General features: G+C 45.7%; 1 protein-coding gene across 3 annotated transcripts in view; it reads right to left on the bottom strand.

Annotated features, from left to right (window-relative positions):
- The window catches only part of LOC140387912 (src substrate cortactin-like), a 108,125-nt gene that overhangs the window by 56,169 nt on the left and 37,570 nt on the right, over positions 1-14,386 (bottom strand). For all 3 annotated transcript variants that reach the window (XM_072471219.1, XM_072471218.1, XM_072471220.1), the window contains exon 3: positions 4,662-4,735. In XM_072471219.1, coding sequence (XP_072327320.1) covers positions 4,662-4,735 — 74 coding nt within the window. The remainder of the gene's footprint in view (positions 1-4,661; positions 4,736-14,386) is intronic.

Here is a 14,386-nt window from a genome sequence, read left to right on the forward strand (position 1 = left end):
AGCCAGGGAAATGGCGTCTGCTGTGAACCGGTTGCGACAGTATGCGAATTGCAGAGGATCAAGGCATTCTGGGAGTATGGAGGAGATGTGCATTTGCAGGTGTCTCAGTTTAATGTCTGAACTGCATGCCTTCCGGATCATTCTTCCCCAAGTTCTGAGTGTTATTTAAGCAGGAAGGGCCCAGGTCCCCCTGCCAGTCTGTCCTGGGTGCATTGTTATGACTTTACCCCTAGAGGGCACTGTCAGAGGGTGGGAGGCGAGGCACAACCATCATTCTCAACATTGCAGTCACCCCCGAAGAGGTCGGCGTGTATTTTGTGAAAATTGGGTCATCCACGTGACAAGTGGCTGCATTTTTCCTTTTCAATGAGCAGATTTAGGAAGGGTAAATGTGCCACAATGACAGCGCCTCCAATCTAGGGTCCGGACATTTCCCTTCTCTGTGTAGTTGGTGACGCGCTTTCTTCAAATGCCCTAATTTGGTGACTGACCTCGCGTAAGAGTTGCTCACGACATCCTTGCCTGCAGTCGACACAGCGACAGCTTGTGCTCCATCCACCCCCATCCCCCATCAAGGAAACCACAGAAATTAGCTAAAAAGAGGAAACTCTGCGATTACGCAGCAGCAGTCAGAGAAGGAAAATGGGTTACAGGCTGCAGACAATGTTCCGCTCATCGGTTGATCTTACCAATTTGCCTGTTCGCCCACCCAGACCCGCTAAATTCTGCTTCAGCAACTTCTGGAAGGTGAATGCAAGACTGAAAAAAACCCTCCCATTTATTGGACTTCCTCTGCAGTGATACTCAAGAAGCTCAACATTATCAGAGCTAAGCAATTTTCTGATCAGTGCTCCAGCCACTGGACTCACTCCATGCACCATTGTTCTCCCACTGTGACATCGGTGTCTATGATCGACAGGAGGTATTGCAACAACCCACCAAAGCTGGTGACTGTCCTGCCTCTGAACCACACGGGTTCTTGGTTCAAGTCGCACTCCGAGGCTGTCGCTCGAATGCAGCGCTGAGGGAGTGTTGCACTGTTGGAGGCGTTGTCTTATGGATGAGATATCAAAACAGAGGCCCCACCTGTCCACTCAGGGTGGATGAGAAGGGTCCAATGGCACAACTTTGAAGATGGGCAGTGGCGTTCTCTCCAATATCCCGGACATTATTTATCCCTCAATCGCCATTGTAAAATCAGATGAGCTGGCCAGTATCGCATTTCTGTTGGTCCGAGTTTGCTGGTGCACTTTAGCTATTCAACAACAGTGACTACATTCCAAAAGTATTTCATTAGCTTAAAGCATTTTCTCTTATGGTCATGAAAGGTTCGCAATCAATGCAAATCTTTCTTTTCTTAAACTTCAAAGGCACCTCACTCTGGCTGACTGAGGTGGTTCACATGGTCCTGACATTAACATACAGAGCAGTCCCTTCGTTGTCACTGCAGCAGTATCCTACAATTCTCTACCTTACACAACTGAGCGGGTATAGTGGTGGCACTCTCTGGCACTACCACCATGCCCAGTGTGTGGTCGACCCTGCTGTAATACTTGGCGGTACAAAGAACAAAGAAATGTACAGCACAGGAACAGGCCCTTCGGCCCTCCAAGCCCGTGCCGACCATGCTGCCCGACTAAACTACAATCTTCTACACTTCCTGGGTCCGTATCCCTCTATTCCCATCCTATTCATGTATTTGTCAAGATGCCCCTTAAATGTCACTATCGTCCCTGCTTCCACCACCTCCTCCGGCAGCGGGTTCCAGGCACCCACTACCTTCTGCGTAAAAAACTTGCCTCGTACAACTACTCTAAACCTTGCCCCTCGCACCTTAAACCTATGCCCCCTAGTAATTGACCCCTCTACCCCGGGGAAAAGCCTCTGACTATCCACTCTGTCTATGCCCTCATAATTTTGTAGACCTCTACCAGGTCGCCCCTCAACCTCCTTCGTTCCAGTGAGAACAAACCAAGTTTATTCAACTGCTCCTCATAGCTAATGCCCTCCATACCAGGCAACATTCTGGTAAATCTCTTCTGCACCCTCTCTAAAGCCTCCACATCCTTCTGGTAGTGTGGCGACCAGAATTGAACACTATACTCCAAGTGTGGCCTAACTAAGGTTCTATACAGCTGCAACATGACTTGCCAATTCTTATACTCAATTCCCCGGCCAATGAAGGCAAGCATGCCGTATACCTTCTTGACTACCTTCTCCACCTGTGTTGCCCCTTTCAATGACCTGTGGACCTGTACTCCTAGATCTCTTTGACTTTCAATACTCTTGAGAGTTCTACCATTCACTGTATATTCCCTACCTGCATTAGACCTTCCAAAATGCATTACCTCACATTTGTCCGGATTAAACTCCATCTGCCATCTCTCCGCCCAAGTCTCCAAACAATCTAAATCCTGCTGTATCCTCTGACAGTCCTCATCGCTATCCGCAATTCCACCTTCTTTGTGTCGTCTGCAAACTTACTAATCAGACCAGTTACATTTTCCTCCAAATCATTTATATATACAACAAAGAGCAAAGGTCCCAGCACTGATCCCTGTGGAACACCATTGGTCACAGCCCTCCAATTAGAAAAGCATCCTTCCATTACTACTCTCTGCCTTCCATGACCTAGCCAGTTCTGTATCCACCTTGCCAGCTCACCCCTGATCCCGTGTGACTTCACCTTTTGTACTAGTCTACCATGAGGGACCTTGTCAAAGGCCTTACTGATGTCCATATAGACAACATCCACTGCCCTCCCTGCATCAGTCATCTTAGTGACCTCCTTGAAAAACTCTATCAAGTTAGTGAGACACGACCTCCCCTTCACAAAACCATGCTGCCTCTCACTAATACGTCCATTTGCTTCCAAATGGGAGTAGATCCTGTCTCGAAGAATTCTCTCCAGTAATTTCCCTACCACTGAAGTAAGGCTCACCGGCCTGTAGTTCCCTGGATTATCCTTGCTACCCTTCTTAAACAGAGGAACAACATTGGCTATTCTCCAGTCCTCCGGGACATCCCCTGAAGACAGTGAGGATCCAAAGATTTCTGTCAAAGCCTCAGCAATTTCCTCTCCAGCCTCCTTCAGTATTCTGGGGTAGATCCCATCAGGCCCTGGGGACTTATCTACCTTAATATTTTTTAAGACACCCAACACCTCGTCTTTTTGGATCTCAATGTGACCCAGGCTATCTACACACCCTTCTCCAGACTCAACATCTACCAATTTCTTCTCTTTGGTGAATACTGATGCAAAGTATTCATTTAGTACCTCGCCCATTTCCTCTGGCTCCACACATAGATTCCCTTGCCTATCCTTCAGTGGGCCAACCCTTTCCCTGGCTACCCTCTTGCTTTTTATGTACGTGTAAAAAGCCTTGGGATTTTCCTTAACCCTATTTGCCAATGACATTTCGTGACCCCTTCTAGCCCTCCTGACTCCTTGCATAAGTTCCTTCCTACTTTCCTTATATTCCACGCAGGCTTCGTCTGTTCCCAGCCTTTTAGCCCTGACAAATGCCTCCTTTTTCTTTTTGACGAGGCCTACAATATCTCTCGTTATCCAAGGTTCCCGAAAATTGCCGTATTTATCCTTCTTCCTCACAGGAACATGCCGGTCCTGACTTCCTTTCAACTGACACTTGAAAGCCTCCCACATGTCAGATGTTGATTTGCCCTCAAACATCTGCCCCCAATCTATGTTCTTCAGTTCCCGCCTAATATTGTTATAATTAGCCTTCCCCAATTTAGCACATTCATCCTAGGACCACTCTTATCCTTGTCCACCAATACTTTAAAACTTACTGAATTGTGGTCACTGTTACCGAAATGCTCCCCTACTGAAACATCTACCACCTGGCCGGGCTCATTCCCCAATACCAGGTCCATTACCGCCCCTTCCCTCGTTGGACTGTCTACATATTGTTTTAAGAAGCCCTCCTGGATGCTCCTTACAAACTCCGCCCCGTCTAAGCCCCTGGCACTAAGTGAGTCCCAGTCAATATTGGGGAAGTTGAAGTCTCCCATCACCACAACCCTGTTGTTTTTATTCTTTTCCAAAATCTGTCTACCTATCTGCTCCTCTTTCTCCCGCTGGCTGTTGGGAGGCCTGTAGTAAACCCCCAACATTGTGACTGCACCCTTCTTATTCCTGATCTCTACCCATATAGCCTCACTGCCCTCTGAGGTGTCCTCCCGCAGTACAGCTGTGATATTCTCCCTAACCAGTAGCGCAACTCCGCCTCCCCTTTTACATCCCCCTCTATCCCGCCTGAAACATCTAAATCCTGGAACGTTTAGCTGCCAATCCTGCCCTTCCCTCAACCAGGTCTCTGTAATGGCAACAGCATCATAGTTCCAAGTACTAATCCAAGCTCGAAGTTCATCTGCCTTACCCGAAATACTTCTTGCATTAAAACATATGCACTTCAGGCCACCAGACCCGCTGTGTTCAGCAACTTCTCCCTGTCTGCTCTGCCTCAGAGCCTCACTGTCCCTATTTCCTAGTTCTCCCTCAATGCTCTCACCTTCTAACCTATTGCTCCCGTGCCCACCCCCCTGCCATACTAGTTTAAATCCTCCCGTGTGACACTAGCAAACCTCGCAGCCACAGGGTCAGGGTGTACCCGGTATCAGCAGTTCCTCCCAATACCTACTTGACATGCTGGGGCCGGCCTGACCCCTCGACAGTCTTCGCTCCCCATCGCTGCTCCGCTTCGGAAATATCATTCTGCAACAACAGAAAATTGGAAGCAGAGTCAATCAAGAAGCAGCAGCCAGCTTTTCATTCGGGGGCAATATTCCTGTTGGAGTCAGGGTTCAATGGAGTTTAAGTCTGTGCCAGAGAATACGGAGACCGGAGCTCAGACTTGCAATTTTAGGTTAACATCTCGCGGGATACGTATGATGGTGGGGGTGGGGGATCACTCAGGGAGGTCTGCACAGTTGGAAGGGAAGCACTCACAGAGCGCTACACAATTGGGGGAACAGTACTGAGGGAGTGCTGGGAGGAGATGGGAGGGTACAGAGTAAAACTCCCTCTACACCATCTGCCTCAAACACTCCCAGGACAGGTACAGCACAGGGTTAGATACAGAGTGAGGTTTACTCTACACTGTCCCCATCAAGCACTCCCAGCGCAGGTACAGCATGGGGTTAGGTACACAGTGAAGCTCCCTCTACACTGTCCCCATCAAACACTCCCAGGGCAGGTACAGCACAGGGTTAGATACAGAGTGAGGTTTACTCTACACTGTCCCCATCAAACACTCCCAGGGCAGGTACAGCACAGGTTTAGATACACAGTGAAGCTCCCTCTACACTGTCCCCATCAAACACCCTCCGTACAGCATGAGGTTAGATACAGAGTGAGTCCCCATCCAGCACTCCCAGGGCAGGTACAGTACAGGATAGATACAGAGTGAAGCTGCCTCTACACTATCCCTCTCAAACACTCGCAGGGTAGGTACAGCATGGGGTTGGATACAGAATAGAGCTCCTACTGCACTGTCCCTATCAAACAGTCGCAGGGCAGGTACAACACTGGGTTGGATACATGGTGAAGCTCCCTCTACACTTTCTCCATCAAACACTCGCAGGGCAGGTACAGCACGAGGTTAGAAACAGAATCAACCTCCCACTACACTGTCCTCATCAAACACTCCCAAGGCAGCTACAGCACAGATTAGATACAGAATGACGCTCCCTCTACATTTTCTCCATCAAACACTCACAGGACAGGGACTGCACAGGGTTAGCTACAGAATAAAGCTCCCTCGACACTGTCCCTATCATCAAACACTCCCAGAGCAGGTACAGCAAAGGGTTAGATACAGAGTAAAGTAAGGGGAGAGGAGGGGGAATAGAGGTGAAATGGCTTGAAGGGAAAGAGGAAGGGGAGCGAGGAGGCAGGGGAGACAGGGGAAGAGGAGGGAGGGAGGATGGGAGAGTGAGGGAAAGTGAGAGGTTATGCATTTTGGTTGAAAAAATGGAAGGAAAACTTATCTAAATGGTGAGGGACTTCAGGGTGCTCCGAGACAGAGGGACCTGGGGGTCCTCATGCTTGAGTCACAGAAAAGGAGCATGCAGGTGCAGCAGATAATAAGGAAAGCAGGTGGAATGTTGCCGTTAATAGCAAAAGGAATTGAGTATAAAGGTAAGGAAGTGTTGTTGCAACTGTACACCGCATTGCTGAGGTCACATCTGGAGTATGTGCACAGTTTTGGCCCCCTTATTTGAGGAAAGATGTTGTGGCATTGGAGGCAGTTCAGAGGAGGTTCACTAGATTGATTCCAGAGATGAGGGGGTTGTCGTATAAGGAGAGATTGAACAGTTTAGGCTGAGACTCTCGAGTTTAGAAGAATGAGGGGAGATCCAGTTGAGGTATACAAGATGCTAAAAGGTATGGATAAAGTAGACGTGGAGCAGATGTTTCCTCTTTTGGGGCATTCCAAAACGAGAGGTTATAATCTTAGAATAAGAGGTAGCAAATTTAAAACAGATTTGAGGAGAAACTACTTCTCCCAAAGGGTTGTGAATCTGTGGAATTCGCTACCCCAGAGTGCAGTGGATGCTGGGACAGTGAGTAAATTTAAGGAGGAGTTAGACAGATTGTTAATTGGTAATGGGTTGAAGGGTTGTGGAGAACAGGCAGGACGGTGAAGTTGAGGCCATGATGGGATCAGCCATGAACACATTCAGGGTGTTAGGCTCGGGAGGCTAAATTGCCAACTCCTACTCCTAAGTCATGTGTTCTAGGGAAGAGATGCTCTGGCTGATTTCACAATCCAGCTCTTGGTCTGTAATATTGTAGGTAGCAGGTGAAAAACATATCAGCCATGATAGAATGGTGGTGCAGACTCAATGGGCCGAATGGCCGAATTCTGCTCCTATATCTTATGAGCTTATGAGAAAGGGGAATGTGGAGAGAGGTGGGGAGGAGAGAGGAAGAAGAAGTTGTGCGAGGCAGCAGGGGAAGAGTGCAGAGCAAAGACACACCAGGAAAGGTTGAGCGAGGTGAAAATGGCAGAGAGAAGAGAAGGAGAACAGGGGATGAATAGAATATGGGCTGAAGCGACTGGCCTCAATCCAATCTGCTGCTGTCTGCCTTTGTCATGGTTTAATTGAACAGAGGCTGAGAGAGCACTGTCAAGGAGGAAGACAAACTGATGCAGAACTGTAACACTGGGTAGAAAAGGAAGTGCACGTTGACCACACTTCCTGTTTCTCGGCCTGATGGTACACATTTTAAGATGAGCCTTGCTGCCTGTGACGTGCTATATGGTTTATATTCACTCTTTAGTGCCACAGATCACCAAAAATATTCCACTCGAGGTGAATAACAGAATGGACAGCAGGTTGCAGGTGATCTCAGAATCTGTGCTATGATCGTATGATGGCTATGTTCGGGTGCTAATGATCCAAGAAACCCCAGTTCAAATTTCTTCCAGGCCATTTGAGAATTTGGAATTAAACTCGGGATCAGTAAAAATGAGTGTGAACCTTTCGGATTATCGTAAACACCCCAAGTGATTTGCCAATGTCGTGAGAGAAGGAAACCTCTCGGCCTTAGCTGGCCTGAGCTTGTTATGTGACACCTGCAACTTCAGTTAATTTGATTCATGCCACGTGATATCAAGAAACTGCTGAATTTACTGGATACAGCAGAGCCAATGAGCCCGGACAACAACGCCGGCTGTAGTGGTGAAGAACTAGTTGCACCCTCGGCCAAGCTGTTCCAGTCTAGCTACACCACTGATATCAACCCAACAATGTGGAAAATTGCTGAGGTGTGTCCAGTCCAAAAGAAGCAGGACAAATCCAATCTGGCCAATTTCCACCCAATCTGCTCTCAGTCATTAACAGAGTGATGGAGGGTGTAATAATCTCGCCAAGATTAGTCTTCCAGCACCATACCATTTTATTAACTCGCTTTTACTGACACTGCAGCTTATAGCACACATGGCCAAGCCCGAGGACCTACAGAATACTGGTACAGCTTGAAGCAGCGGGCTTTAAGCTCCTGCTACTCATTTCCCATGGGGTGAGCACCCGCTACTTAATAGGGGAATTCATATTCCACGAAGCCCACGGGGAGATCTATTGACGACCTCCTTTGTCCTTCATGGCCACACCATAACATCCCTCCCCCCTCAAGTCCATTTCTTCCCGCCGTGAAGGAATGCCTTCCACCACTTCCCGATCGGTCTGTCAGTTGAGGGTGGAAACGGATCTGAGAGTTGTACATTAAAACAAACTTTATTACTGACACAGTATTAAAATCTTAACCTCACACCCAAAAAGTGCTTACAATTGCCGCTTAAACTATACTACTCTGTACAGTGAATACAATACCCTTAACTGCTATCTTTATTCCCATTTAAACAACAAGAAAACAATAATCTCAGCTCCCAATCCACCTTAATTACCAATGGCACAGAGGAATACTTGCTTTATAGAGTTTTTTTGAGAAAGAGATCTCTTGACACTGCTTTACAGAAAAGATCTGACTCGTGTCAGACCCATGCAGAAACTCTGGCTGTGTGTCTTCAAAAGCTGTTTCAATTGGCTTCAGCTCCCCTTGTCCTCAGACAAGTCTGCACTGCTTTAAAGATGGTTAATCTTTGGGCGGCAGGGTGGTTAGCACTGCTGTCTCACAGTGCCAGGGACCCGGGTTCAATTCCGGCCTTGGTTGACTGTGTGGAGTTTATACATTCTCCCCGTGTCTGCAGGAGTTTCCTTCGGATGCTCTGGTTTCCTTGCAGAGTCCAAAATATGCAGTTTAGGTGGATTGGCCATGCTAAATTGCCCCTTAGTGTTCAAAGGTTAGGTGGGGTTACAGGAATAGAAGGGGGGGGGAGACCTATGTAGGGTGCTCCTTCAGAGGGTCGGTGCAGACTCGATGGGCCAAATGTCCTCCTTCTGCACTGTAGGGAGTTTATGGATCTCTTTTTAACTAAGAGAGCAAAGCCTCGTTTGTGGTCCCAGATTCATCCAGAACTGAACTGAACTGAAAATACTTTCTCAAAAAGCCTGATGCCTTAGCTCCATCCAGCAATTAATCATCTCACTAAGCTGAAGACTAATTAACTCCACAGGGAATCCCCTTAATAGAATCCAAATTGCATTCACCCAAGCTTTTTACAGTGGTTACTTGTACCTACGGCTCCAAAAAGTTTTGTTGTCTTTCAAACCAGGATTCTTTTAAAACATTAAATGCCGGACTTCTGGTATTCAACGAATGCAAAAACCCGATCGCAGTTTCTCGATTGTGGTGTGGGAGGTTGTGGAAGTCACACGGAGTGTGCATCTACCCGCATTAAACACACCGAAACCACAAAGTCTATGTGCACCTCGACCCATGACCTGCCAGGCCACTCCCATGGATGTAGGGAGACTGAAGGAGGGAGTTTATGATTCTCACATTGTCTCAGAAAGTCCGTGATGTCTGAGGCGAGGCCGAGCCACCAGATGTACCTCCTGGTGAGCATTTTCATTTTCGACACGTCATGGTGTATACCACATTAGTATCGGGCACCGCCCTGGGCGCGAGACAACTACTCGGGACCCCCAAGAAATAGCACTGCCCTCAACGCTGAGCTCATCTTTCTTGGTCTGAGCGTTGTCCCCGGAATCCACCATTCAGGATCATGTGCTTCAATTTAAACAGCTGGAACTTTTTGCATCCAGGCCTTAATTTGGCTTGCGGACACTGGCAAGAATCTCTAAAGATCGTTGTGACCTGTTCCAATGCTGGTAAAGGAGCCAAGCTTGTGGGTAGCAGGAGATGTCTCAACTCATTGGCGTTAGCTATCAGGGTTCCAGAGCGGTGCTCTGAAAGATATTCATAAGTTTGAGTAACGGCCCAACACTGTAACCAGACAGGGGTGATACAGGGGATTACCTGATCCTCCTTAAAAAATAGCAATAAGGGATTGTGGTCAGTTACTACGATTAAACGCCTCTGTAGACCTACTGGTGAAATACCTTTACACCAAACACAACCGGCAAGCCCTCCTTTTCAATATGAGGATACCTCCACAGTGCATCCAAAAGGGTCCTGGATGTATCGGCAATGGGCTTTTCCATTCTGTCTTTCCAGTAGTGTGAAAGTGCCACCCCAATCCCGTAAGGGGAAGTATCACATGTCCCTTGCTCTCCATAATAACACGCCGTCTTCACAACCCAACTCATCTTTTCTCATCTGAAAGGGTCATAATTTCTGAGACCTGCTATCACAATGCCAACCGTGGAGAATCATTTGTTTGACTCGAGATAATATGGAGTCCTCCCGGGTCCACAACTTGATCTGTCGTGCTGACACGGCCAACGTGTCGAGAAAGTTTAGAGCAAGGACAGTTTCCGGTGGTACTGGTGGAGGGGATATATTCTCGAGTTGGGAAGGTGGCTTAAATTGTCTGCGTTAGTTATGTGTGTGTGCCCGGCCTACGCTAAAAGGTATACTCATAGGCAGCTAACAATAGAGCCCAGAGTTGGACCCTAGCTGAAGTTATGGGGAGGATGGCCATATCATCCCTAAATAAGCCTTCCATGGGTTTATGGTCATTATTATGCATTGCCATCCATCCATGTATTGACGGAACATCTTCAACCCAAAGGTTACTGCTTGTCCCTCTTTTTCGATTTGAGAGTAAACTTGTTCAGCTTCGGTCAGAATACTCAAGGCATAGGCGATAAGTCTTTCTGCACAATCTTCCATCTTATGTGATAAAACCGTCCAAATTCTGTAAGGAGACACATCGCAGGTAGGAATGATCTCCTTTGAGGGGTCAAAATGAACCAAGACAATGGATGACTGCAAAGCTGGTTTAACCTCTTCTTTCTGATATTCTCTCCAATACCACCTCTGGTGCTTCTTAAACAATGTGTGTTGGGGCCAACAATGTAGAAAGATTAGGAACAAACCATCCGTAATAGTCACCGTTCCTAAAAGAGATTTCAATTCTGACGTTATTTTGGGGGCCGTTGTTTCCTTAATGACTTTTATCTTCTCCTCCAGAGGGTGCAGCCCTAGGCTGTCAACTCGAAATGCAAGAACGCCATTTCCTGAGCTCGGAACATACTTTCTTCCCCTTTTCAGCCTTATTCCCCTATTCAGCCTTATTCCAGCCTTCTTAAACTTCTTTGAGATTGCTAGGTGCTCCTCTTCGGACACTGCTACATTGAGTACATCATTTAGATGCATAACTACCTGGGGCAGTTCCTGTAGTAAGCTTTCCATCGTGCGCTGGAAAATTGCACATGTCGATGAGACTCTGAAGGGTGGCTGGGTATATTGGTATGGGCCTATGTTGGTATTTATTGTAACAAATTCTCTAGATGTCTCGTCTGACTCCAATTATTTTTAAAATAAATTTAGAGTACCCAATTCATTTTTCCAAATAAAGGGCAATTTAGTGTGGCCAATCTACCTAGCCTGCTCATCTTGGGTTGTGGGGGGAAACCCACGCAAACAGGGGGAGAAGGTGCAAACTCCACATAAACAGCGACCCAGAGCCGGGATCGAACCTGGGACCTCGGCGCCATGAGGCAGCAGTGCTAAACACTGCACCACCGTGCTGCCCACCTAACTCTAATTAGTGAAAAGCATGGCTCATATCAAGTTCAGTATTAGGCTACTGGACCAGATCCCAACTTTTGTTAGGATACAGGACGAGAACTCAACAATTTTTCTATTTGATAAGACCCACTAAATTTTGCTTTTGATGGTTCTCTTGCCACTGGTAATAATGCTAAGCCTTTCTCCCCACTAACAAAACGATGAGTTTTTGATTTCTTATCCTTCTCTTTTTTTCATCACATGCTGCGATAAATGCTTTCTAGCCAACTCACGAGTCCTTTTTAATTTCTGCCTAACGTTTGACACTTCGTCCAACAGGGTAGTCTCAGAACACTGATTCACCAATTTCTCTATGATCAATTTAAGTGGTCCTCTTACGTTATGACCAAAAATCTATTTGAACGGACTGAATTTAGTTGATTCATTAGATGCATCCCTAATAGCAAATAGTACAGATGGAATGCCTTTAATAATCTTTATTATTGTCACAAGTAGTTATATTAACACTGCAATGAGGTTATTGTGAAAATCCCCTAGTCACCACACGACGGCGCCTGTTCGGGTACACAGAAAGAAAATTCAGAATGTCCAATTCACCGAACAGCATGTTTTTGGGACTTGTGGGAGGAAACGGAGCCCCCGGAGGAAACTCACGCAGACATGGGAGAACGTGCAGACTCCGCACAGACAGTGAACCAGTAATTGAATCCAGGACCCTGGTGCTGTGAAGCTACCATCTTTATCATAATCCTCTGGATAATCCTGACTATCAGCCCTCAACATGGTATTTAAAGTTTGATCCCACCTTTCTAATGCTCCCTGTGATTCTGGATGATATGCAGTTGATTTAAATTGCTTTACTCCTAAGCTATCCATAATTTCCCTGAATAGCTGCAACATAAAATTGAATCCTTGATCTGGTAGGATTTCTTTTGATAGTTCGTATGTGGAAAAAAAATGCAGTTAACTCCTCTACAATCCTCTTAGCTGCAATATGTTGTAATGGAATGGCCTCTGGTAATCTGGTAGGCACATCCATTATGGTCAAAAAATACGTATTCCTACTTGTCTTAGGAAGGGGCCCCATGCAATGAATTAGGACCCGCCTGAAAAATTCCTCAAATGCCGGAATTGGTATTAAGGGTGCTGGTTTGATTACCGCTTGAGATTTTCCTGACTGAAATAAATGCCGAAAACCAATCTTTGGTTTATGAGCAAATTCAAAATCATCAGCCATCTCTGCTGCCTGTCTAGCAGTTTTAATCTTTTGCTCTTCCACATGAGTGCTCACAACTGCAATCTTTAAAATCCCCCCAAATAACCATTCCCTCGGGGCTTCATACATTAGGTCTATTTTAATGCTCTCATCCAACTATCAAAATTATTTTGTTCAATTCTTTCAAATTCTTTATAACATCTGATCTGGTTATTTCTTTAGATGTCTAAACTTCTGTCTATAGGATTCTGACATCAGTTCATATGCACTTAAGATAGCTTTCCTCGCCTCATCATAAACCCTAGTACCGTCTCTGATAATGATGCAAATATTTCACCAGCTCTACCTACTGACTTTGTTTGAACCAACAATACCCACAGGGATTTTGGCCACTTCAATTGTTTAGCTATTTTCTCAAATGAGATTTTTAAAAAAGGTTTCTACATCTTTCTTGACAAACTTTAGCAGTGCTTGAATATATCCCCACTAGGTTTTTGATTAAGAGGGGTTACTCCTCCGTCTAAACTTCCTCAACTTCTATCTTTCTGACCAGCATTTTAAGTTAATGTTCTTTCTCACTCTCCTTACCTTCCCTTGTTAATCTTTCTATTTCCACCTCAAGTTTCCTCATTTCAATTGCCTTTTGAGAAGCTTGTTTTCCTTTTCCTCTTCACTCTCACCTTTTTCTTTTTCTCTCTTCCCTTGTCTTTTTCCTTTGCCTTTAGTTCTAATTCAAGCTGTCTCAGTTCTTTATCATATTGCAACTGTTTCATTTGTAATAGAAGATTAGCTAATTCCAATGATTTAGACTGTGTCTCTAGCAAATTTAAATGCTGAGTTATCGTTCGAGTTATGTTCATCTTCCTCACCCCTACAGATAAAGTCAACTGCAGCTTGACAGCCAAATCCAAAAGCTTGGTTTCAACCACCCTTTGAAACCAACTAGAGTGACCAATCTTCCGCACCCAGGAAATCTGAGATACTGGAAGAGTCATTTTACCAGCAATTCCCCATTTAAACTGACAAGACTATCAACACCTGAAAGAAAGCATCACTTCCTCACACTCACTGTCTTTAAATTCAATAACCCCAAGCAAAACTAGGAAATATACTTCTTAATCCCGGTAAGGAGCCCCTAATTTTGTTAAGACCTTGGATGAGCCCCCAATTTTGTTCACATACCTGACCAGATGCCAACTTTTGTTAGGACACTGGACGAGAATCCCAAACAAGTTTTCCATTTGTAAAACTGTGAGGAAAAGGATACTTCACCCCCAGGAGTGATGACTCTGACCAATAGGTATCTTTGATGATAAAACAAACTTGAATTATTCACAGAATTAACCAGATTAACATCAAAGAAATAGCTTTACAATTATCAGTTAAACGGTTCTCAAATAAAGGAAAAGCCTGTACCTCCTGCCACTAATTCCAATTAAGCAACCCAGTATAATTCAAATGCCACTTATCAATAAAATTAACAAAATGGTGACTTGCTTATCTGTTTATAGACTTTTAGATCCTTTCAAGAGCTGATCCAGTGTACTTCTGTCTTGTCAGACTCAAATCCTAAGCAAACTGCAAAA

Source organism: Scyliorhinus torazame, chromosome 13, assembly GCF_047496885.1.
Source record: "Scyliorhinus torazame isolate Kashiwa2021f chromosome 13, sScyTor2.1, whole genome shotgun sequence".
Classification (NCBI taxonomy): domain Eukaryota; kingdom Metazoa; phylum Chordata; class Chondrichthyes; order Carcharhiniformes; family Scyliorhinidae; genus Scyliorhinus; species Scyliorhinus torazame.